The sequence below is a fragment of the Lasioglossum baleicum genome, chromosome 9 (genome assembly GCF_051020765.1).
Source record: "Lasioglossum baleicum chromosome 9, iyLasBale1, whole genome shotgun sequence".
Classification (NCBI taxonomy): domain Eukaryota; kingdom Metazoa; phylum Arthropoda; class Insecta; order Hymenoptera; family Halictidae; genus Lasioglossum; species Lasioglossum baleicum.
In genome coordinates, this window is record NC_134937.1 from 18,140,435 (window position 1) to 18,167,209 (window position 26,775).

The following is a 26,775-nucleotide window of genomic DNA, read 5'->3' on the forward strand; positions in this document are numbered from 1 at the left end:
TTGTTCTTCGTATTGTTTTCTTTTTGTTTTGTGTACGTTATCTTAAATTTCAATAATAATGAACTTTTTATTAATGATTTTTATCTTAGAAAATTTTAGAATTACAGTTATTTTTTTGTCCCTGCTTAAAAATTATCATTGGTCGGAATATAAATACAATATGAATTGTATAATAAAAATGAAAAAATATGCCCTTTCATATGCATGCATAATAGAGTGTATACAGCTACCAGTTGTAGGCGAAAGTATTTGTGAAACTGCATAATTTCGCAGTTCAATGACACTGTGTCGATCCTTTTTATGGAATTTTTACTATCCAGGACCACGCACCCTTGTTACTCTTCTCGAGAGGAATCCTCTCGAAGGTCTTATTTAAGGAACTATGTGTTCGAAGAAAATCGCCGGAAGAAGGGGGGGGGGGACCTGTTGTAAAATAAAAAGAGTGGAGCAACGTAAAGTAAAAACCACTTTTCATCTATGGAGGTTCACTTTAAAAATGAGCAGAACCATTATTCTAGGTAGATTTAGTGCGTATGTATCTTGTAATTAACCCTGTATTTAGAAAGTTTAAGTACGCTGTTTACGTGTACAAGAATTAATTTATGTAGTCGGCGATATTTATCTTCGTCTTCCGCAAGTGAAACTGATATAAATACCGATTTTATTGGATTGTAATCGTTATCGACTGAATCGAGTATGAATTAATGACCGTAGATAGCTGATTTATGCATAGCTCGGCTAACACCCGAGTGATTTAAACGATTGCATAAATGGCTAGTGGTTGTGTAATCATGCTTCTATAGGATTTAGTAAAAACCGCGTATAAACGTAATTTGTCATGGTTTTAAAAATCCAAATGCTCATCCTTTTGAAATGAAAAATTTAACATTTCGCAGTTGCGAGCACACACACACACACACACACACACACACAGGTAAATTAAAAAAATCATTAAACCGTTCAGAAGGTTCTGAAACATTTTATTCGTGCAGTACTCGTAAACAAATTTCTGCTAATACGATTCGCTCTATTTAGACAAAACATTATTGGACATTTGAAAAGTGAAATGAATGATTAAATTCTTGAACAATTGTTCCGATGATCTGTAATTATCAGATATAAATAAATTAATTAATAACGTTCGCTTCTCTTGCTTTTCAAAAAAGTAAAATACGTATACTATGTATATGTATATTCGTCGTTCATGACATTGTTCGTTCTTCTATATCTACATGTTCTAATCTCACTCTCTATATAGTAGATGATTCACGACAAACATATCAAACGTAATAATACTCATTGCAGTTAACAACTACGACATATCATCATTACTCATTTCCACGCGCGCGCAACAATCGCTCGATACATTCTCATCGATACTCGAGTCTGCGTGATTACGAATGTAAATAGTGTTTTAGAATTGACGCCATATTTTTGAAACCTCTCAGCATTGCGAATATCATATCGTAGAATTCTTCAAAGACACGCGCAGATGAATCTGATGAATCGTATGATTCGAGCTTAGTGGTTTAGGTTAGTGTTAATGATTTATTCATAACATATAAAAGCCTAAAAAAAATATACAAATGATTTGAATATGCAATACGAATGAATTACGCGATGCTCTACAGTGGTGAGCGGGTCAGTCTCATTATTCGGATGTTGATATCGCGGGGGTTGACCTCTCGTCTGAAGAATTTCTGGAATCTGGTGCTCAATACCCAGAAGGTGCCTTCTTGCTCTGCCCACCGAATCTCGGCGACGAACTGCAGATCCTGAGGGCTCAACGCCAGCACCCTGAACAAAACAAAATAATCAATCGTTTCGGCATAATGTTAAACAAGAATGTCTAATACATACATACATATATTGCCACCATATTCGTGACATTTTTCCGATTAAAATGAGTCGAAACACGGTACAATTCGGGTCATATTTTCTTGTTTAACTGACGACGTTACAGCAGAGCCTCGATTATATCCGAACTAATGTCTGAATTCACCATTATCCGAATATGTGAACAGTTCGATCGCGAAAGGGATTACTCATGTACAACACGATTTATTGTACAAATCAGTAAAGATTCTCATTGTCAGTCCAACACTACCGCGCGGTGTGTCCCAAAACTTTTGTACTTTCTTGGAGGGGCGGGGGGGGGGGCGATTTCTAACTGAATTTAAGAGGTCGAAGAATAGTGTCACTGTACGTACGAGTAATTTTTCGGGTTCACTTTTTATCCTATAAACGCGGTACCTGTGTGCTACGGTATGAGGATCAAGGCTGGCAATGATGGTTTCCGTGAACGGCGAGAAGAGAATCGCATCGTCTCGAGGATCAACGGCTAACGCGAGACCTTGACTAGACTTAGTCCCCAGCCGCGTGACCGGTAATTGTTCACCGAATGGCAGAGGACCTGCCTGAAGTGCCGTTGTTGGCACACTGAACAAACGATTGGTCGCCAGGGGTTGGAAATACACTAAGCCTAGTTTTGCGGAAAACGCTAATCCAACGACACCGTCCATCAGCTCGAACATGTCGTTGCCAATCTGTAAAAGAACAAAAGTATTGTTTGTATAGTTTGTAGATTGCTTTGATTCAATCGACATACGCTATTGGCTTGGCAAGAACGTAATTTCGGTGTATTTTAAGGTGAAATAGAGCCCAATTTTTGTTATTCAAGTCAAATTCACTCAAAAATAATAAATAAGAAAATATTTTATTGATTAAAGTTCGAATCGTTTGAATAATCGTTGGAATTCGGTTTTATTTCACCTTAAAATACACCGAAATTACTTTCTTGCCAAGCCAATAGTTGTACATTTTTGAATCTTACTCTGTAGGTGGAAAAATCGGGATCAGGGTACATAGATGCGTGAACGACCCGCCAGCTTCTCTCGGCAGCAACATCGAAGACCACCATACCTGTAGGGAACGGAATGGTTTAATGACAGCAGGCGTTGAGATGAACTGTTTCGATGATTATTTAGCTACCAACCAGGCCCCGCGGTGTCGGAAATGTACAAGAACACGTTGTCGCAGGTGGTCGCCGAGGCGTCGTCGATGATCAGGTTCGTCAGCAATGTGTTCGGTCGCAGAACCTGTGGAATGATGAAAATTGATAACGCAATCCTGCATAAAAAGTTGGTCGGCAATAATCTGATTGCAAAAATCAGAGCCGGTTTGGAAAAATTCGCCTCTTTCCGATCTCGTGATTTTCGAGAACTTTTTCCATGCGAAATAGCGATAATGATAGGTGAAATTTCCAAGTTGAGTTGTCAATTAATAGTTCCCGAGATATCTGTATACATATATGTATGTATAATCAGCAGACAGCGGATCTTTATGCAAAATAAAAACTTTCTGCCTGAATTGCAACAACCTGGACTGAAATAGAAACTTTTCTTTCTTTTAATATGTTTGATAGGTTGATGAATAATACAAGAGTATTTTTAAATTCTTCTTATGTTCTTTCTGTTTTAAATTACACCGACTCATTTCATTGTTATAAGCGCATAAAATCCGCTATCTAGTAATCAGTGTTTCGTAGAAGAAAATAAAACTATAATTTACTACAATGATTACAGCTAAATTCGAGGGACACGAAAAATGTTTGGGACCCAAACCCAACAACATTCAACCTGTTCAACACATTCGAAATCCCCAAAAAAAAAACAGTTTTAAAAGAGCAAACCGCGCACTAACCTCCCTGGGGAAGGTGTACATTCGCACCAGCTGATCGGTCTGCAGGTCGAAGATGATGATTTTCGGCGGGCAAACCGGTCTGAAGTCGTCGATCGACGTCATTACGCCGCTGTCGACGACCCAGAGTCTGTTACACCTGTCGATCTGGGATCTGTACACGGAGATTAGTTGCGAACAGTTCAGAGATCCTTTTCCGGCGCTGTGCCACTCCCAGGACGGATAGGCTTGAAGCTGCGGACTGCTCCCCGTGAAGAGGCTCCTCGGGATGTAGTTCAAGGTCGACGGTACACCAGCACGTAACCTTGGAATGCTGACGAAGACCCTGTCATTGGCGATCGCGATCCCAGTTGGCACCACGTTCTCCGGACGGTATTCCTTGCGGAATTCTTGGTCGTAATTAGGAAGCGTAAAGTCCAGAAGAGGCCATTGGTAGATCGTTTCTATTCTTGCCAGTGCTTTCGTCCTGGCGCAGCAGGATCCTGCCAGGAGAATGAGGACGATGATCCTGCTGCGGGAATCCATACATAAAGATAAGATCAGGAAAATGCGTACACGCGCGTAACATTTTTCTATACATACATATGTAGTTATATTCAATGAAATTGACAACCATTGACCACACACATTCTACATTCTACTGTACACCATAATCAAAAATATGTATACAGTATACACCACCTATGTATACATATGTATTTCGTACTTGTTATGTGATTGGTATGTAAAGCATGTTGCGCTTTGTTCTCTGAACGTCACTCATCTGCGTAACTCTTGTGCGAAAATATTCGCCTTTCATTCTTGAATCGTGGGATGCGTAACGTCTCATAACAATGGTCGTCTACGGTGCCGGCGAACAATAATGTTGACTAAACGTCCATTAACAAAAGCGCGATTACTTCAACGTGTGATTCTTTTGTTCTTCGCGTTCTAAAAACATTCTTGTTCCACTAATTATTCCGAATCAGTCCGTTCACTTTTTTATCTAAAAGCTATAGTACACAATCTAGTAAAATACGAAACGTTTTATACACAATGTGTTTACATTGCTCGATTTACGAGGATCAATTTCCTATGCCCCAGAGTTGGGCATTAATCGATTAAAATTTTAATCACGATTGATTGATTAATGTGTACGGTTAAAAAAAGAAATCATCGAAAAATCGACGACTGATTCAATCGATTAAAGGATTAGAAAAATTTAAGCATATCATAATGTTGTTTTTAATGTATTATAACAAAGTCATTGAGGGATGAAATCAATGTTTATTTTATTCCTGCTACCCACGATCAATGCAGAACATTTTTATTTTGCATAAAGATCCGCACTCTAGTCAGAGAGAGAATGGAAATATTCCGGCGCGGCGGAAGAAATGTTGGGGTTCAAATGGCGTCGAAATCGATGGTTTTAAGAAGCAAGGACGTTTTTATTTAACTTCTGTCCGTTTCGATTAGTACAGACTTTGCATTTCATTCGACTTGCATAATTTATATGTGCATAATAGAATATTTACCTTGCCTGATAATAACGTTTCCGTGAATAATAATTGTGTCTCGAAGCGAAGTTATTTGTAATAGAGCGGTACTCGTGAACTTGATCTTGAACTCATCGGATGTTTCCGCCTCTCGCCGCATAAATTGTGATCGAGAGGTTCATGCAAATTGCACGAGATCGCGTCTCATGTGTGTGGGTGTATGTGCTCGCGGATCTTGCTTTCCTTGTCCCTGTTCGAGGCGAGGGACGATCCGCCCCGCCACGCGTTCTCGAGCGTAGTAATTACCGCGAACGCGCGCGCCTACGCGTTGTCGATCGGAACGATTTTGGAAACGCTGGAAAGTTGCGTGAACTGTTATTTTTCATTGCGTAAAACACTGATGCATAAACTCTATTCGTGTATAAGCTTATTAACACATTTATGAGCATAAACTATGTAAGATACGATCAATATTTACACCGCTTCCTGTGCATTACGGATCGAAGACCGAATTTTCATTGCTCGAAATGTTCAACGCGCGCGTTCCGACGATTCGCGTACGCTCTCTGATCCTTGACTTCTTTCGCGCGTTCTACGACGTTCAGAATTATAACTGTAACTTGTTATTATTTATGCGACCAGTGCACCGACAACTATGTCGCAACCGCGTGTATAGTAATATATGTATAGTTTCGGTTCTTCACATCTAGAATCAGGTGTTGTTGTAGTCGCCGAGGCGCGCCATACACGGTGGCATTCCGTTTTTGAATATGCAACAATGCGAATTTAAAGTAGCTGATAAAATACAGGGTGCCCCGAAATTCCTTCAATTGCAGCCGGAAATGGGAGGTTCCTGAGATCATTTGAAGCAACATTTTCCTTTGCAAAACCGTGTTATCCGCGGCTTTGTTTAGGAGTTATCAGAGGAGTTATTAACGAAAAACACTGACCAATCAGAGCGCGACCTTTCCGGCTGCAATTCAAGGAATTTTGGGACACCCTGTACAACGTAGATCGGAAAGTATTATAATTTAACGTATATGATGAATAAAATCAAATTATTGCGTAAGTGAATAAACGGCGTTGGTAGAACATACATTATCATTATTAAAGATTGAAAGTGTGTTAAATTCATTTGCCTGCCAATCGTTCACTTCCTTTCCGACTCGACTGTGTTTCAAAGTTTCAACTAACACTTGTTAACCCCTTGGCCATTGATCCCTATTGAAACTCGAGCGGTGCTTCAACAAGTACAGCACAATTGAAGAGATTTAGGAGATCTCACTTTAACAATTCAGGTCTTCAATTTATATAGAATTTGATCACATGTAATGAAATTATACAGTGAAGTCTTGATCAATGGCGGATCCGTTCGGAATCCAGAAAGTGATCGATTATGGTATTTCACAATGTCACGGCCCAAGTTCCCTGCTGACAACTTTTTATCGTGGCCAAGCGCGGCTCGACTCAAATGTCATTAATCCCTGCGGTGATTTTTTTAAACGATTACACCATTCGCGGAGCCCGAGCATTCCTTCCCCTTTCCCATGTTACAGTTTGTAGAAAAAAGATTGTATCACAGTCTCCGTTGTTATCTATACCATAATTAGTTGTCCAGTATTCTCCACCGATCTATTTAACATTAGAAGGACCACGTGGGGAGGCGCCAAAATTGTATGGACATGCGGTGGTAGGGATGAGAAAGAAACATAATGAGAGAAACAAAAATGTATCAAGTGAATTTGGTTGTGCGGAATGAAGAAAGGAGTGTGCATGAAGGGGTGTTTCAAAATGTGGCTGTGTTATTGATTGAATGAGTGTTTATTATAGGGCACCTTGGTCACCCTGCAAAATTTTAAAGAATCGTTATGATTAAATGGGCAGGAACGAATGTATAACATGTGTATTTTTGTGTAAATTCTGTAATTTATATACGTATAGTTAGGAGCAAAACTGATCACCCGACTGCGGATCTTTATGCAAAATAAAAATGTTTTGCATTGATTGTGGGAAGCAGGAATAACATAAAAATTGATTTCATCCCTTTTCAGCTGGGCCAATAACGAAAATTTCAAAAATGTGTTTGGTCAACTTGTATAAATTGTATATACGCTACGAAAATTTCATTGAATTTTGTTAATTGGTTTACGAGTTATGAACGATCGAAAGAAGTAAAAAGGCCAAAAATCTTGAAAAATTGCAATTTTTATAACTCGTAAACCAATTAACCAATTTCAATGAAATTTTCGTAGCGTATACATATAATTTATACAAGTTGACCACACACATCTATTGTGTTTCGTTATTGGCTCAGCTGAAAAAGTCGTAAAAATCAATTTTCACTATCGTTTTTCACAGTTCCGGCCAAATGCATTTTTTCAACATATTTTTTAGACGTCATTTACTAAACTAATTCATCTAACCTTACAGAGAAATCGAAGTCGTTTGTTCCATTCATAAAAAAGCTATTCTGATTTAAAGTGTGTGTGTGTGTGTGTGTGTGTGTGTGTGTGTGTGTGTATGTGTGATCGGTTTTGCTACTAACTGTGTGTACTTTCCCGCCAATATCACAGCCCCACAAACATCCTATTTCACGATAAGAAAGAATACAATTAACAAGCACTAAAAAATTACTAGAACGAAATCACAGGTCACTGTCCACGTCGGCTATGAATAAACTGCGGATTGTTATGCAAAATAAAAATTGTTGCATTCATTGCAAGATATAGGAATATTTATTCCTATCCATTACAATCGTAACGACTCGCAAAAAACAATACAACACAATATTTCTCTCGATGTTTCCACTGTTTTGCATTTGCTCTGCTAATTTTTGTCATGGACGCATCAAATCCGCAGTCATAAATAATACTGCATCTCATAAACTAAGAAAAGGTACCAAACAAAAAAGAAATTAACAAACCCAACATGATCTATTCTAACTACGGAACACTGTCACAGATCACTGCAGTTGGACCAACCTCATTTCTCGAGAAGATCGTGGAAGTATAGTGGAAGAAGATCAGAGAGAAGAAATCGAATCAGGATATCCGTCGTCGCACAGTCGAGCCGCGTCTGTCGGCGTCAGTACACGGTCTAGCTGCGAGCTCGTTCGGCGAGCGTGTACCAAGTCCCGGTGGTTGAACACCGACTGATCTAATTTCGTAGCATCGACTGGGATCTTAACAACTGTCTCCGATCGGAGACAGGAGGCAACCTCACAGGAAAATGGACACATTGTGTAACCACGCGGCGCGGCGCGGCGCGGCGCGGCGGTGCACACACCCACCACACAACCGATGCACGATCTTTTGTGACATTCAGATGCGAGTCCGTGAGATCCCGCCGCGGCGCGGTTCGCCGTTTCTCGAAAGGTTAACGCAATCCAAGCGATTGTTACGCCGAAACGTGTTCGGCACCGCGTTGAGGTGTTCTGTGATCGTGCAAGGACATTAGCGTCTATCGGTCGCGCGGCAAAAAGCTGCCTCGCTGTTTTAACTACTCGCGACTCGCTAGTGTCCCGTGTAAGAAACAATTTTTGTGTTCTGTTTTCGCGAGAGGCAATCGAAATAATGGGGCAATGTCGTCAAGGTTCGACTGGCAGAATAATGATCTCTAAAAAATAAAAAACCGAAAGAATATCATTTCATTATTTTCATTATCCGAATTATTCGAACCGATGACGTCCGAAGTCTTTATATCACCCCAGCAAGCTTCAAAAGGTACAGTAAAATCTTGATCTAACAAGTAAACCGGACGGAGCTGTACGATCTTATTGTGTTAGTCAGTTCGCCTACCCCCACCCGGTCGGCCAGCGCGAGTCAGCCTGTCCCACTTAGTGGGGGTAGCTCGCTAGTAACTCGCTAAAATTATTATTGAAAAGAAAGAAAGAAGCTTTTACTTCGCTCCTGTGAAAAATTCGCAGTTACAAACAATGATTTCCTTACCTCTTTCTCGGTTTGAAAAGAAGTCAAAATTGCGTCGGTTTTGTGTTCCATGTAAGCACTTCGGGTAGCCCGATGATCGATAACCTAATTATACCTACAGACTCTTATGTAGTCTGTTTAGAAAGTGAAGAGAAAAAGCCATAGGCATTCCTATCGAAAGAGTGTAACTGCGCTGATATAATTAAGACGTTACAGTTACAGTAGTAGTAGCTTATGAGTAATAGCAGTTTAATCCGTTCCAGGCGAAGTGTTTACAAGGATGAAGGTAACACTTCGAAGTTCAGGATTTCGATGCGGTAACCGGTAACGAGCCAGATATGGATCGTACTTCGCACGGAGAAAGTAATTGCGCGGCCGTTGCTGGATAGGGAGGCCGACGCGACGCGACGTACGGGTTTTTGCGGCTTGCGAATAAGTATGACGCCCACCTGGAACGCAAGAATCGAACGCAATCCGGCGGGTGAGTGTTACAGGAATTTCAAGTCAAGTTTCAGCTGCAAAAACCGAGTTCCCGAACGCGGATTTGCCTTAGTGGTGGTCTCTTGAATCTGTGTCTCGCAAGGATTCTGCGAGTTGACAAAGCTCGATGAAATAAATTTAATAATTTTTCGTAAATGTATCTTCACAATTTTTATAATCGTGAATTTAGAAATTTGGAACCCATCAGTAGTTTTAGTGTTAAAAAATAATTGCGACATTATCACTGTGACGCTCCGGAAATGTCGAAATGGCCACAACAAAACTATTCTATACATATCGTCTAACCGTTCAGAGTTGTTTTATCAATTTTAATAAGAAATCTCTGATTGAAGTGAAATTTCAATATTCAATATAAACATCCCAACGCTCGCAAATTAGTATTGCGAATTGTCACCATATACATATAAACGAAGAGATTTTTAAAAATCGGAACAAGTGGGCTGAGCAAGTTACCACGTTTTTATTAGTTTTTCAATAATTTCGATCAGGTATGGCGCGATGCATAATACGGGGATTAATTGGGAGATATTCTAGTCTAGAAGACAAGCCGTTCTGGTCCAACCAGTTGCCGGAGTGGCGTTAGAAGGGTAAACAAAAAATAAACATGCACCGCGTTCACTTATGGAAAATGGGACTTACCTAATTGTTACTTTCGATAGACCATTTACGAAGAAATTGACGACGGTGTCCTCGGGCAATGGCCAAAAACGTCGGAGGTTAATGGGGTAACGGTGCTGGGTGCGGTCTACATACATATAGTCTATGTATATGTGTGTACATAGTTCCGGGGACTTTCGACCGGAGTTACCTACCAAGGACATCCGCATAACATTTACCACTATCCTGGCTCGCACAATTGCCATTTCGCGCACCGGTCGTAATCGTACACCACCGGAGCCTACCAGCTACCACGGCCGACTTTAATCGATGCATTCATCGCTTCATTTACTCTTAAAGAGCATTTACCTGTTCGCCAGGTGATTTTTCAATTTGAAACGCGAAGAATCGGGGAGGATAATTTCACTGAATCAGCACTATTCACTATTCATCCATAAAATAAATATATTAGGTTGTAAAGAAAGAAATGCAGGATTTTTGTTGCTTTGTTTTAATTGCAATTTTATATTGTACCAATAAATATTTACCTTAATTTAATGAGTTATACATATGTCATTTTAAAACATGTTTTACGCTCTATTTGATTACGCTTTTAGATATTTGATTCTATTCAAATTTTTATTAAATTATTTCAGGAATGTCGAAACTCGATTTTCGAGCGGCTCGGAATATCAACCAAGTATGGGACGAATAATAAAATAGAAGAATTAAAGCCAAATAATTTAATAAAAATTTGAATAAAATTAAATATCAAAAGCATAATTAAATAGAGCGCAAAACAAGCTTTAAAATGACATATAACTTATTAAATTAAGGTAAATATTTGTTGGTACACAATATATAAAATTCCAATTAAAACAAAGGAACAAAAATCCTGCATTTCTTTCTTTACAACCTAATCAGAAAAAGATTAATGGTAAACGAATTCATAATTTATTTACAATTTATTGTATATTTATTATTATTTATTGCATGCAATGTACAGCGGTACACCCAGGCTAATATATGTATTTCTACAATAGACACTGGATTTTTATTGAAAATACAAATGTTCTACCTGAATTGCAACAAATTGGAGCGAAATTGATTTGCTCATTCTTAAATTGTTAACAATTTCCAAATTACATAACAGCATTTTTATATTCTTCTAATATCTTTACTGCTTGAAATTACATCTAATTTCAAGAAAAAACAACGTAATTTTCGGTAAACATCGATTAACATCGGTATGTTGTGTCTTGCGAAAGGGTGCAGATTCGCATCATTGACCACGAACGTGTTAATCAACGCTCGAACACTAATATTATTATGGAATACAAATGGGGGCAACCCCTGTGCAGCGTTACGCACAATATTCATTCTAATTGGCAACCATGATGAATATTGTAGTCCATTAAAGGTAAACGCGGAACGATTTAAATTTATTGGTACACGTGGCTAGTTGTTTTAAACTGTGAATTTTTATGCAAATAGGAAGCGTATGGAGTATACACGTTTTTCACACCCACACCGTTATAGGTTTTATCAGATTTCAAATATAATAATATGGGGATGCAGTTCGTCGTCAAGCTTCCTGAATGTTAGGTAGTTATTACACGATAGGTGTAATTTTCGAGACGGTAGGCTCAACTAGAATTTGATCCTCATTAACCCCTTGCTGTATTTTAACTTTCAACAAGTCAGATTCGTCATGAAGATTTTAACAAAGTCGAAGTAAAAATATGAATGTTACGCGTTTCTTTTTAGACGAAATAAAATTTGATTCGTTTGTAATCAAAATATTTAAGCATTAAAATAAATGTAGCCATAGAAAAAATATAAATTTTCTTTTACCTTCTACGACATTTCTTGAGAATAAAGACGTTTTAATCGCTATAACTGTAAAGAAAAGGGGTAAACGGCAATTGGGGTTAACAATAATTTTCGGGAACGAGAACAAAAGGAACATTTTTTTCGCACTGGTTGTTCATGTCCAGACCTATTCTTGTTACTGTTTTCAAAAACTCTGAAGAATCCTAGGATACTTATTCAAGTCTCTACTTTAAAATACTGTTATAAAAATGAATAAAAATTTTACTGAATTGAATTTGGAAAACTGGGGGTTCCCTCTTCTTTTTCTTTGAAAGGATTCAAATCTAGCAGCAAACCAAAAAATTTCCTTGAATCTGATCTTTTCTCAGAATCTCGGTTGTAAGTTGTAAATGTACAGTGAGTAAATGTCCGCGTTCTGATCTATGCCTTCGGATGGTCGAGGTGTATCATTGAAGGGATCGCGGATCTATGTATATGTATTTGAAAAAAGAACAACGTGTCCTTGCGGAATGTTACGCGTGTGTCGATGTGATGCAGGTCGAGGTCAAACGAGTAAAACGAGTGAAAGAAATGCAGAAGAAGGGGCCACTAGACTCGATTCGTATCGAGATCAAAGGAAATTACGGGGTACCGGGCAATCGTTGCGCAAGAATATTCCCTCGGTGATAATGCAACAGTGCTACACAGTGGGGAATAAAACATTTTGGACTTGCGCAAGTGAACCGAGTTGAAATATCATGGGAATCGCCATAGAACGCGCGCGCGCGGACGGTCCCACGGATGCGACGAAATCTCACTGTCTGTGGTTTTGACGATTGTCCGAGATGTGATCCGATTTATTTGGTCTTGTTGCTAAGCCTCTTCGAACAACTGCAAGTTCGTCGATGTACGTTTATTTTATCCCTCGTACAAGCTCGTCGGAAATAGTTGCATAAAAGGACCCCATGTCAAATATCTCGTCCACTTCTGCTTTACATTAAAAATCAAAAAATTATGCTTCATTTATAAACAAACTGTGGAGTGGACTAGAAATTATTTCTTTCTTGATACGTTTAATAGGTTGCAACTAATATAACAGTATTTTTGAATTATTCATAAGCAATTCAATGTACATCTACACATTGTGCGCCGTTTGTGTTCGCAGTGTTCACACTGTTCACCCTTCAATTTTCATACCGTAACACAATCGGGGAGCTTTTATTTAGAAACATTCTGTTTAACCTTACTACTATGTATAATATTATGTATTAAAAATTCCATTGATAATAATCAAATACAGAGTGGTTCTCATTGTAAATAATTCCACGTTTCCATTAATTTGTCCAACCCCAGCAGAAAATCAGTAGTACGGAGTACGGACGACCACCGGGACTGTTCTCGGACATTTATCCCATTCAAGCCACCTTTCCGCCGCTTCGCAATAAGATACATATCCAGAATCAATGGCTGTGTTACATTGCCCATTCTAAAAAGATATCGTATCTTTAGCTGCTCGTTGAATAAAATCCCGAGAATGAGTTACGATAGCAAGCGAGTGCGGATCGAAGAACGTGAACGCAAAAAGCAGCGTGCGCTTTGCTCGCCGCGCGTATTTAACGAGAACCGTAAAAGATCGTTGCACGGATTACGCAAACGCCAGCTGAACGGTCTCGACGATGTGTTTTCATGCCGAATTCATTTTTCTTCGTTCGCCACACAGCTCACTATGTCCGCGCTATGTACGTATGCAAGCGGTGCGGTGGAAAGTTCGAGCGCAACCACTCGACCGTGCACTATTGTATGTATTGTCGTGCGCAACGCGAGCCGATGATTAGCGTTGCTGCTACGGCACTTGATAAGCAACGTTCCTAGAGGAACAAGATCGCTGTCCCCCTATCCGCGTTCCTGGTATGTACATATGTTCTATTACAACTATTTCAGCTTAGAACCTTTCGATACGGAACTGTTTAAACCAAGTTTCATCCATCGAATGAGAAAACTACCCCCGATAAAATCTCAGGGGTTCGTTGAACACACAAGTCTTCTTTCGAGTAACAATTTTAGAGAAATGTGCTGGATAAAATTATGAGAAATTGTTGGACAGATTTAGGGATGGATTTAGAACCTTTCGATTCTGAAAAAACCAATTTCATCCACCGGGTGAGAGAGCTACCCCCGCCTAACATGATACATAATTTTCTTTTGAGAATCTGTTCCTTAATTAACTTTAATTTGATACGACGTAAAACAGCGATAGAAGTGAACAGAACGAAATGTACGGGAAGGTAACTTGGTCTGCGAAGTGATTTTTCCACGAGCTAAGCTTTCACGAAGTCAACTTATTGAATTACAATTAGATCTGTTGAAACTTGAAACACTATATGTACTGGCTCTAGCCCAAGCATTAAAGATTTCGAAACATATTTCGGAAGAGTATAGACTGTCAAAAGATAAAAATACAAGATTAGAGTGTAATGTAACGAATAAATTAAATTATATTGAAATAAGCGGTATCGATTTCCGCATAAGTAAATATAATTTATGTAGAAACGGTATTTTCACTTCAGGATATACAAGATAACCTTTTGAGCCATGCGTGTGTATTTTCGATTGCGTAAAGCCAGGTATGTAGTATGCAATTTTGAATATTTGAAACGCGTTCGTTCGTGGTTAATTAGCAGCACGGTTGTCAAATATAAGTAATGTAAAATTATAAATACAAACGCGATAGCGTGTTACAAGAGCAGGGAAATGTTTTGAGTGAGTGAAAACTTAACCAAGTGCGATCGATAAGACGTTAATCAGCGGAACGTATCGGAATTAATTCGATTTGGGATTCGATAAAGTCAATATCGGTCTGGCTCGTGGTTTTCGGGTGCGTTCGCAGGAAAAAACGTATCGCGTAACACGGGGAACAAATCCAATTTACAAAGCATAAATGAATGGTTCAAGTTGAACAAGCTGCGACGACTGCACGGCGTTGTTGCACTCTCGCCGCAGATCGAGATTTCGAGGAGACGAAAAAATCACAAATCGTTTCAACAAAGCGTTGTCGGATCTTAATGTGATCCGATCGATGGTACAAAGTGGATACATTGCACGCTCCGGTAATTTGACGGTCAAAAATCGAAGCAGAACGCTGCCAGCATTATTCGCACGAAGGTTTTTAGCGTCGCGCGTCGTATCAGATGCTAGTGCGTCGCGTGTGTCGCGAAAGATCACAAAAATCTGAACACGATCGACGACAAACTGTGTTCGCAGAGCCGTTTCTTGTGTTCGAGTCGTGCTCGCATTTATAATATTACTAACTCTACTAATTTGACCCTACTGATATTATTTATGTTAGATCATTAATAGACTGCCGATTTTATGCAAAATTAAAATTGTCTACGTCTACATTCATTTCAAGCTATAGGAGCTACATTCGTTTGTTTTCTCAATCATTGTAATAAGTTGGAAACAATACGACGCGACGGTATCTTCAAATTCTTCAAACGCTTCTACTGTTTCTACTCATTTTTTTAATATATCGGGTTGTGTGTAATAAATTCCCACGTTTTTTTGTATTTTATTTTTTTCCCGCTATTTTGTATTTTTAGTTAGAAGTCTGATCATTAAATAACAAATTTGAAATCGCAAAGACCCGACCGCGCGATCACTCATCCCCTAACCCTTCAAGTTTACTAAATTGCAATATTATTTATGTTACACGAGCAGTGTTTCACGAGTTTCTAAATTTCTCAACTATGTTACTTATTTGTTAATCATCAGGAGAGGCAGGGTAATCGCATTTTCTTTCACTCCTGCGTTTGTGTTTGTATTGTGCAAAGACATTCGTAGGAAAATGTTACATTGTGAATTTTATCATTGACGGTAACTCGAAGTAGGAGCCGTTACGAGTGTATTGTAGGAAACAGTGAAATTCTGAGAGATGCCGGTAGTTCTTCCGGGACCGTGTCCAGAGTCCAGAATTGTAGGATACATTGGAAATGCCGGGCAATCAACAATGGCGGTCGAAGACTTAAATCACGTTCGGGCAGTTCAAAGAAGCAGGGAAAAGTGGAGAATGGTACACTTGGTTCTATTTTCTCTCTATCCAATTACACTACATCGAGAGTGAACCGACAGTGAACCAAATTTGGTGATGAATAAACATTACTCTCTTAACAAAACGGGTCTGCATTGTATCGCCATGTTGGCACACAGTGAGTACAGTTCCGTCTTTCGCATGCTGGGTCTCGGACGACCTCTCCACTAACGATTACATGTGGAAAGTTTCGATTAGTAAAAACTAACCAAGAAGGATTTAATCTGCTTTAATTGTTGTACACGGGAAAACCATTTAATTTTATAATTTACGATAAGCTACTATACATATATGTATAAGATTTCGTTCTTTAAAGAGAAATACAAAAATTAAGGGAATAGTAAAGTGATTTTTTATAAATCGATCAATAAAAATAAATCGAAATAAAGATCAATAAAAATCGATCGATAAAAATGTCGATCTAAAATTAACAAGGTCATAAAAATAAAAGTACTCCATTCTATCTGAAGAATAAATGTTTTTTTTCTTTTCTGCAAAAACTGCAAAATCATTTCGAATAATGAAGAGATCGAGATGAATGACCTCACGCCTCACACCTCCATAAATCTTGATCAAGAGAAACCAACGTTTACTGTATCACTAAACTACTGCAGTTCTCCGCTGCATTAGTTTTCTCAGTTTCTCGAACTGTAACGAAAAACGGAAGTATCCCTCATCGAGTAGTTACAGTGATTTATATGAATATACGGTGTTAACGTTATTACACGATTTCCAAGCGTGACCGATCACACACACACACACACACACACCGCACCGCTTCATTTAACATAGTAATTATTCCGACGATCAGTTAGGCTAATATTCGACGTCGCGTCGGCATGATCACTTAATTGGTCATCGTAAATAGCGGCTTCACGCGATTTATGCACTTTTGATACTTAGTGGAAAATTGCCAAATTACCCGTGGAGAATTTCTCCCAGGTCGCCGAAGTTATTAAATTGCAACTATACGCGATAGTACTGAATAAATAGGAGAACCAATCAAATTGTTGAGACAGCGATGAATTATCGTGTTCTGTCTTCGCAATTGTAAACTTCAGTTCTACTATTCTCGAAAAGTCCTAATTAGAAGTCGCAATGAATGGCTTGATTATGCTTCTGCTTTTTGAGAAAAATCGAAACTAAAATTATTCAGAAGATCACAAGTTCTCGCTAACGTTTATTCGTTCAATCAACATTCTACTATATCAGCTCGGAATGGGTGCAGGAATGTGGAATGTAGAAACTCGAAATGTAGAAACCGCGCAGATAAAATATGTTTCTTCTACAAAATGTAGAGATTGTAACCGCGAGCATTTTGCAACACACCGATCCGAACAATGATCGAACGACTTAAACATTTCCGATTAGAGCCATGTAACCGCGGTTCATTGTGAAATAATAACGAATTATTTAATCAAACGCATAACGCGTGGAATTTTAAGAGAAATTCGGATTATATTATATTATGAAAGAGTATCAATTAGGTACCTATCTAAACTTTTAAAACTAACGAGGAAGTCGAGTTGTGCGTAAGCAACCGATACCGATACACACATATCACATCGATAAATCGTTCTGCCGAACGTGTTACGCTCGCGCGGAGTGCCGATTTTATCGTGTCACGGTTCTGTGTTCGAGGAAACGCGGATTTCTCGCACTTGTCCATCGAGTTCCGGCTAATTCAAACGGTAATTAATACATAAGGTAATTAATGGTACGGAGGAATGTGTAACGGAGATGTAACGTTACACGGTTAAACTTTCACCGTTCCGAATGGCGGCGATCCAGGAACCAAATTCGATACCGAATGTATCGATTTCCATCGAAAGTCGCGATCCCCTGGCCTTGGATCCTTTCGGAGGAACACGATACAAATTTTCTTCTCGTTCACCGGGAAGAATTCGCTGATCCTTTTCAAACGGGACGTGAAAGCAAAACTTGCTCCGAGGTCGGTTAAAATTACCGAAGGACGGGCGGCGTCGTGTTTCACAGAAAAATTAGAATTAGAATATGTATACATTTTGTTTTTCACATAACGCGCGAGAGACGTTTACAACGTCATTATTGTGTAAATGAGAAAAATACTAGTCAAAATATGCTAATGTTTCCAACGCATTATCTACATGTAGACCTGGCTACAAACATATGTTCGAAATGCATTTTAATCAAGAGGATTTTATTATTTTACCTTGGTTCGCGAAAAATATTCAGCACAATATAGTAATACATATACCAAAGTTCAAAACCAACTATTTTGCATATCTTTCGAACAAAATCCCATTTCAAGTACGTTCTACATCGGACACGATATGTACAATATTGCAGGATCAAAAATGAAATGGACCATTTTCTGCGTTACGTGAAATGGTATTGTAACTATTTCCGGTACGGTGATACGCAGCGAGTCTCGAGCATTGCGTTCTGAAAGTTGGAAAATTACATATTCGCGGAGTTTTTATCCTTTGTTGGGCGTTCGAGTGAATTATACACGGTCGTATTGAAAAACGGGATTGTTTCACGTAGCGAACGACTAATCGCGATCGAACGCCGGGCCGCGCCGCGCCGAAGGAGTGATTGTAAGAGAGAAAGGTTCCGTTTATTTTTTTTTTCTCTCTATCGACCGAGTTCCCCTGTGCACCGGCCACACGGTCGACATCACGGAACGATTTGCATCTTGATTTATGGCCCAGTCGCGGGCTCACGATCGGTAGCGTAGACGTGAACAAAAGAATGCGACAACACGTTTCCCTTTCCATCGATCTAGCCGAGCCAGATTGCTAGAATCTTCGTGCGAAATAAAAAAAATCAATTGTTCAACCAATCATTTTTCCAATCTACAAATAATGCGCGAAAATTGACAATTTGGGTAAACAACGGTGCTAGCGAGAAATTGTTGTACTATTGTACTAATACTACTAATGTTATTCCATACCTGATTGTGAGAATGATACATCAAGTATCAGAAAACCCCAATTTAAACTTTAAACAGCCTTGCTTTAAACATACATACCTTGATTTCTTTGTAGCGCGATCGACCGCGCCCAAGAGGGAACCCGCGCGTGGGGTATTTATCTATTTACGCGCGCTGTCCTTCTCTACCGCCTGGCCTTTGGAGTTTGGAGATAAAAAATAGCTACCCTATATACGATAGATGCGACCAAATCCCCCCGAGGCTGTCGCGTCTATAGAGGATTTACTGTACCCGCTGAAAACCCCACACAGCTCAAGGCGCTTAAAAGCCTTTTTTCTCTCAGCTGATGGACCGGAGCGGAGGTTGTGTCAAAGTGTCAACCCGATGACCCGCTGTCCGCATTACTTCCGGTTCCGGGTCGACTACTTCGGCTATGGCCACGACCTGTTCTTGCCATTGAAGCTAACAATAAGTGTATCTGTTCTAAAGTGACAGCAGTCGCGAACATTCCGCTGACAATTAAGAGATCGATCTCCAATTGCCCCAAATGGGAAGGGAGACAAAAAGACGCAAGCGGTCTCAATCGAAGGTGGATTTATCAAACATTCATCCGCATTACATAATACTGAGCGCTTGGTTAGCGCCGCAGCCAATGGTACCCTGCATATAGTCTGGGAAATTCGACTCGAGGACTCGCATACTGCTTCTGGCATAATCCGCGGCCACATGAGTAGCTAGGCTGCATTCTGGACTGGTATAGACCAACTGGAACATCCTGGAGTCGAAGGGGTTGCTGGCGTCCCATCTGTAGACGTCGGACTCGCCCTCGTAGCGGAAGAAGAGGGCGCTGCCATTGTCCGTGCCCAACAAAACCATTTTTCGTGGTTTCGGGCCAAGATCGTGTATACGGCCATTTGCGGAGCCATTTCGCAAATGCTCGGTTCTGACGGAGAAGAGACGGCTGCTGCTTAAGTAGGTAAAGACCAAGCAGGTGCTTCCATCGGAACGACGGAGAAGTGCCAGGTACAAAACGTCTCGACGGGTACAGCCCAAGGTAACCGCCTGCGGGAGGACGACGCGATAGCCGCGACCCGATGTCACATCGTAGACGAGGATTGCTCTTGTTGCAGCGTCGGACACGTAGATGAACACCCGGCCGTCCGGACAGTAGTCCGACACCACGTACTGCAGTCTCGACGACGGACTTGTTAGACCGGTCAGCTCCACCGTCTTGACCAGCTGCGGCAGAAATCAGGGGAGACGTGAGTAAGGTCTGCGATTGCCAAGGGAACACTGAATTAGTAGTCGTCCGGGGGGGCTGAGAGCGTTGATGTCAGCAGAGAGCTGACACTATGATACTTCTACCTACTTCTGGTTGCACCCCTTGAAAATATTATTTCGCGATTGACCAATGTTGCGATCCAACTACGTACCGGTTGCCACACGTACGAGTAGCCACACTTATTCAATAACAAAATTGCTATTCCGACTAACCGCGCGGTGGTAGACGCGGTATACGAGAGAGTACCAGAGTCGTAAAACGCACGTTCAAGTGTGCTTGCTATACTGTATATTCTACATACATATAACCAGAGCAATAAAACACGCATTCAGGTGTGAAGTAACTTGAAATTATCTCGCGTGGAACTGAGTGTGTCAAGGTGCCCAATTATTACAGGCTATCAACAGGGTAAGAAGAATTCCTCGAGAGGGAACGGAATTAAAAAATAAATCAATTGAAAATGTCTGCATAAATATCGAAAATTCTACTAATGATTCACCGCGGTACTACTAGCCAGAAATGGTAAAAAGAAAGCTTTACGTGATTATGATTATACACAGGTCGAGATTCGAGTCTTTTAATAATGGTCATGGGAATATGTCTATCGATTATGCAAATGGTCTCACAGTAGCCGTGTACAGTGTACGGTAACGATAACACCCAGTTAATTCGCTGTTCGCTGGCGGAAGATTTCCAAAGCCGGAAAAATTGTTCGCTGGGTGAAAGGATAAAAAAACGCTGCTGTTTGGTGGATAATCGATCGTTCGTGGCAGGCGCGGTAACTCACGTTTCACGGTTTACGTTCACGCTTTACAATTGCGCCCGGTCGTACGTGTCGGCCTCGGTTCATTTGAAATTCGTCTTGTGCAACGCATACGAAATAATCACGGCGATATATCTGCCAGTAAGTGACACGCGTCAACAACTGTTATCTCGCGACACGGTCGCGGCAAGATCATTTCTGCCATCCAACTCCGCCATTCCGTTACCAAAATGGCGGTATCTTGCGCGTCACACACACACACACAGCTGCGCGAGAATTCGGAATTATTCATGAACGTTTTCCGTCTGCGAAACTTGTCCTATCACATTGTAATTGTAAATAGAAAAATATACAACGAATTTTTATCTAACAACATCAACTTTAAAGGATTGCCGTCGTTTCACTGTAGAAATGTACGTTTCCCGTGGGTTTATAATACATACATACATATGTATAACCAGACTAGCATAGAGGAGCATTGCACTCACCTTTCCAGTCGCGACGTTAAAAGCGAGCACCTTCGGCGGACATTTTCTGATTGGCTCCTCCAAAGTGTTGACGACACCTGTATCCAGGACCCAGAGGATGTTCTGAGGATCCAAGTAAATGTCTACGGCGTTCTGCAGAGCGCTGCAAGTGCCTTCTTCTTGCACAGACCAGCAAGGATAGGGGACTAAGCTAGCTTCGCAATTAGGATCCTTCAAGGAGACCTTCGCCAGGGTTGCTGGCACTCCAGACTTGAACCTGCAAATCGCAATAATTCTTGCTTCGTATCCTTCATTTTTTTAATAAAGCATATACGTATACAGTTGTTTGTAGAAGTAACATTAGATTAAATCCATCAAAATTAAATACCTGGGGAGAGCAAGAATGGCGTCGTCGTTGTAGATGGCAGCCCTAGTCGCGATCACGTTCTTCGTAGTGTACCGACCGCTGTTCTTGAACATGCTCTTCGTGGTCGGACAAGGCCATTCAAACGGTCCTCCAGTCCATTTGATGTCCATCGCTGATCGCACCGGTAAATTCTCCTCGACGACAATCATCTCTTCTTCGGCGAACGCGAAAACGACGAAGACGGACATCGCCGCCGCCGCCGCCATTAACGTGAGACACCCACCCTTGAGAAACATCGCAAATTATTTACACGAGGAGCTGCTGCTGCTGTTGATCGAGCCCGACTGAACTGAAAAGTCATTAGCATTGCACCAGTTTTATACGAGCCGCGCTGTGTCGCTCTCGTTACGAAACTCGCGGGTTTACCAAAATGTTTATTGTTCACTGTCGAAACGTCCGCGTTCCCCTGGCCATTCACGTTGTAAACTCGGACTGCGGATAAATAATGCACACAGGTAAACGATAAAAAAAACCCTGTTTGTCACGTTCGAGAGCCGAAATTCGTGTACGACGAAGTACATGCTTTGGTTGGGCGAATGAGGTAACGCACATGAGGGGAATGCCATTTTAAAGAAATAAAATACTTGAATGTTTACGAATGTTGCGTAGCCCTTATCCCTCGTCCTAAATTAAGGATAAGATCCGCTTCTACATATATCTGAAAATGTTGGTGCTGACGCTCTGAATTTACACTCTGAATTATCGTCAGACTTAATAATCGTGATGCTACTTAACTATCTTCAGTAGTATCGTCACTTCACGCTTGTCAATAATTGCTCAACGACTGCGGAGGAAGTTGTATGTATAATTATTATTATTATTAAGAGGGGAATTCTCCTTTGAACGCTATTTCAAAGGCACTTTTAGAAATGTGATTATGTTGCATTATTCAGTGGCGATAAGGTCGACTTGTAATTTTTTCATGAGTGTCGTACATGCTCAGAAGAGGTTTCGAAACTAACAAACATCGAATTTACATTTCAATTAATTCGGTATTCACGATTGAAAATTATTTACCGAGAAGTTGCACCACAGCTGCCTCCTCTTTTGGCTCTTCATCGTCGACGGAAGTCCAGAACAATTGTATCGATTAATTAATGTCAAATCCCTTACATATTCGTCCAATATCGAATAGACATATTTACGAAACTCTGTTAAATTGACGAAACGCGACGACTTCCGTTGTTTGTCAAACAACTGTTGAAAACACATTTCCTTGTTGCCTGCTGGAGCTCGTGCAGCCTTGTCAACAACGGAAGCGTTGCAACACCGGAAGCAATACATGCATGATCGAGGAATGATGGACCTACCTGTCGTACGTATGTATATAAGGATAATGTCGATTATAATCAGCGCATATTCCACATCATCGTCCACACATCAACTGAAAATCGTGTAAGTCGCCATCATTTTCAGTTCTTCTCGCTTCTCTGGTCTTGCAAAAATTTACCTTTTCGAAGCAAGTGGAAACACGAAAAAATTTACAAGACTTCTCAAGTTCTTCTAACCTTGGTATTTGCAATAATCGTATAGTAATGAAAGTTAATGTGCAGAAAATTTGTTGGGACCACCACCAACACAAAGTGTGTGCCAGTTAAAGATTGGAAAGCTTGGAACTTGGAAATAAGACACGTTCAAACTTTGTTTAAAACAGACTAGCAGAATGAGGTTCGTAATCGTCAGCATCCTAGGGGCAGTCCTGTCGCTAGCCAATGCAGACCTGTTGCTGAAGGACCTGTCGGTGACGCTATCAGGCCAGACCTTGGAATGGCCCTGTCAGAGCACGAAGAACATCTACGAGACCAGCGGTCGTTACATCGCCAGGAACGTGATCGCGACCAGGACGCAGGTGTACAAGGACCAAGCGATCCTGGCGATGCCTCGCTACAAATCAGGTGTACCGTTCACTTTGGGTGTCGTCTCGTTGAACTCGAAAGAGTGCACGCCGAAAGTCGCTCCGTTCCCTTGCTGGGCGATCCAGGAAGAAGGGAACTGCCAGGCTCTGCAGAGCGTCGTTGACATTGTCCTCGACATGCAAAACATCCTGTGGGTCCTCGACGTCGGCATCGTCAACACCTTGGAGCAACCTGTGCGCAGGTGTCCTCCCAAGGTGGTCGGAATCGATGTAAAGAGCGGAAAGGTAAATCACATAATCGATTTTCTCGGAAACCGAGGAGTCAAATGAATTATTCTTTTTTTTTTGTTTTACTTATTTTTACATCACCTGCGTGGTTTTACCTTTTACCGGTCACACTCTCTCTCTCTCTCTCTCTGTGTGTGTGTTGAATGTCGTAACGGTCACCACCAGTGACCGACACTATCGAAATCGAATTGCTGAAAAGCGGTTGCCGTCAGATTTCAGATCTGTCGAATATATTTTCTGTAGGATTATAATTATCTTAATTACAGTGCTCAGAGTGGAAAGCTGCATTAATTGTGCAATTAACAATTATTGCTGGTCAGACTAATCGGAGTTACGCGAATGCAATAAACGATACTTGTACGAAGCACGCTAAGAACGCACGGCATACATACGTATATTCCACGCGTCAGCTATGCGTTATCATTTTCCCCGATTTTATCAAAGTTACGAGATATTATCAAACGAATGTGTTCCGCTTCTTACTTTCGGAGATTTTTCGATTATTGTCTCGAATTGTTGAATTAGAAAACAATTTAATTACGTACGTGAAAAAAAATCGGTATACTTTGCATTTTTCACAGTGTTGAAGATTTTCTTCATCTTGAAATTCTAATAAGGATTGTCAAACGATAATTGGGTAAATTAAAAATAAAAAAAAAAAGATTGCAATTAGGATGTCTCCGAGCAAAAGATGACCGAAATTGACCACCACTTCCACAGGTGGTGAAAGTGATCGACCTGAGTCCCCTCGTTGACATCTCGTCGCGTTTGCAATACATGGCTGTCGACTACGCATCAGACGGCCAAGTGTACGTCTACGTGTCCGACGCTGGAACCAGAGCGATCATTGTCTACAACGTAACCGCTGACGGTGGTTACCGCGTGGTTCTTCCCAGAGCAGTGACTTCCGGCGCAGAGAAGAAGGACGCGCTCTACTTGGCGCTGATCAGGAAAAGTTGTGGCACCCAGATCCTCTATTTCACCTACTTGGGCTCGAACAGAGTCTTCGCCATCAGAGCCACCAACCTGAGAGCCGGAAACGCTAACGGATCCGTGGCGGAAGTTGGACCGAAGAAGAACAAGATAGTCATCCTTGGTACTGACAATGGATCCGCCATTTTCTTCAGATTGAAAGGTAAGGAAAAACTCGAAATATTTCCTTCAATCTTGACGACCGATCACGCTATTTTATTGGATTCTCAATGGATCCTGTTTACCTCTTTACTTCTCTGTGAGCAGTTTTTTTAGCTACATAGCATTCTAAAGAATTACCCAAAGAATATTGATTATCATTGGAAAAATATTTTTCATTGAAATCGGTGACTAAAAGGAAATTCTAATGACTATGTTGTATGTATACAGGGTGTCCCAAAACTCGTGAAAATCCCGAAAGGGGGTGGTTCCTGAGACCATTCTAAGAGACATTTTCCTTTGCACCAAAGTCAACTGCGGCTTTGTTTAGGAGTTATTAACGAAAAACACGGACCAATCAGAGCGCGCCCTGAGCCGCCGCGCCGTCACGATGCGATGTCACGGCGTACCGCGACACTCGCTTGCCGGCGCGGCTTGGCGCGCCGGGCCAGGGCGCGCTCTGATTGGTCCGTGTTTTTCGTTAATAACTCCTAAACAAAGTCGCAGTTGACTTTGGTGCAAAGGAAAATGTCTCTTAGAATGGTCTCAGGAACCACCCCCTTTCGGGATTTTCACGAGTTTTGGGACACCCTGTATGTATATACTATACAGTATAAAGGAAACCTTAAAAATTTTTATTAAATTCTTAATTAATGTTTTTTAATTTTTAAGAAATTTAAAAGATTCAAATGATAATTTCTTTATCCGTGCACAGATTTTGTTATAAAAGTTGCACAGAATCTAAATAAATAGAGCCTTGTCATTTTTCTAAGCTGAAGCAGCATTTGAATCGCTTTTGGTGCTCGGTAGATTATACCGTTAAAATTAGAAACTATCGAATAACTGCCGGTGAGGGTAATGTGTAAATTTTGAAACTGATTGTTTAATGAATCGTGCAGGCGACTCGAACGTGTACATGTGGAACACGGAGACTCCATTCATCCAAGACAACTTCCTGTTAGTGCAAAAGGGCAGCGACCACAGACTACCGACTCAAGTTGTTCCTGGCTACAAGAGGCTTATGTGGGTGATCGAGAGCAACTTCCAGGATTACATCGAAAACACTGTCAGTTGTCCCGGTGCATCGGTTTCCCTTCATCCCTTATTAAACTCTTGCGACGATCAGTACTGAAGTCCCGATGAAATCGATCAATTTTTGTATTCGAGTGCTGCATAGAACACAATATCGGACATTACACGGACATTTTGATACCTAACACATCCAAGATAATTCAAACTTTTATGCATTTATAAGGATTCATAATTAATGCGAAAAATTTTACACGAAAATGGATTTGAAAAGTGATTTAAAAATAACGTTCTTACGAAGAGAATGCAGTGCTCGGCGGAAGGTCGTTGATCGCCCGAATTCACCGCCATCTTTTCCACCTGGACAAATGTCAACCAGTGTTAGCTGAAAAACTTGGACGATGTTTCAGCTGTCGATGTACAGACAGAGTCTGGAAACCGTAAATACACGAAATTGTTAATAATAATCGAAAATCTTCTCTTCACTGTCCTTCTACTACCCAGAAAACAACTACTCGATCA

At 40.6% G+C, this 26,775-nt stretch overlaps 3 protein-coding genes across 8 annotated transcripts; 1 reads left to right on the plus strand and 2 right to left on the minus strand.

Moving 5' to 3' along the window:
* Positions 1-942: 942 nt before the first annotated feature.
* LOC143212459 (dopaminechrome tautomerase) lies at positions 943-8,381 on the minus strand. Its single transcript, XM_076431309.1, has 6 exons — positions 8,156-8,381; positions 3,703-4,210; positions 2,996-3,098; positions 2,834-2,922; positions 2,254-2,546; positions 943-1,797 (listed from the first exon to the last, which is right to left on the minus strand). The coding sequence occupies exons 1-6, from the start codon at positions 8,158-8,160 to the stop codon at positions 1,626-1,628; spliced, it is 1,170 nt and encodes a 389-aa protein (XP_076287424.1). The 5' UTR covers positions 8,161-8,381; the 3' UTR covers positions 943-1,625.
* Positions 8,177-26,726, plus strand: LOC143212461 (major royal jelly protein 1-like). 6 transcript variants are annotated; one of them, XM_076431313.1, is made up of 6 exons: positions 8,177-8,896; positions 9,364-9,581; positions 10,090-10,188; positions 10,261-24,090; positions 24,814-25,228; positions 26,124-26,726. In XM_076431313.1, the coding sequence occupies exons 4-6, from the start codon at positions 23,614-23,616 to the stop codon at positions 26,354-26,356; spliced, it is 1,125 nt and encodes a 374-aa protein (XP_076287428.1). In that variant the 5' UTR covers positions 8,177-8,896; positions 9,364-9,581; positions 10,090-10,188; positions 10,261-23,613; the 3' UTR covers positions 26,357-26,726. The 6 variants fall into 6 exon arrangements, with proteins under 6 accessions (XP_076287428.1, XP_076287429.1, XP_076287427.1 ...); XM_076431314.1 differs by having other exon boundaries at positions 10,136-10,188; XM_076431312.1 differs by having other exon boundaries at positions 9,364-10,188.
* Positions 19,540-23,064, minus strand: Yellow-g2 (L-dopachrome tautomerase yellow-g2). The gene is made up of 3 exons (XM_076431310.1): positions 21,912-23,064; positions 21,545-21,800; positions 19,540-20,250 (listed from the first exon to the last, which is right to left on the minus strand). Exons 1-3 carry the CDS (start codon positions 22,184-22,186, stop codon positions 19,627-19,629), a joined length of 1,155 nt encoding a protein of 384 aa, XP_076287425.1. The 5' UTR covers positions 22,187-23,064; the 3' UTR covers positions 19,540-19,626.
* Positions 26,727-26,775: the final 49 nt, after the last annotated feature.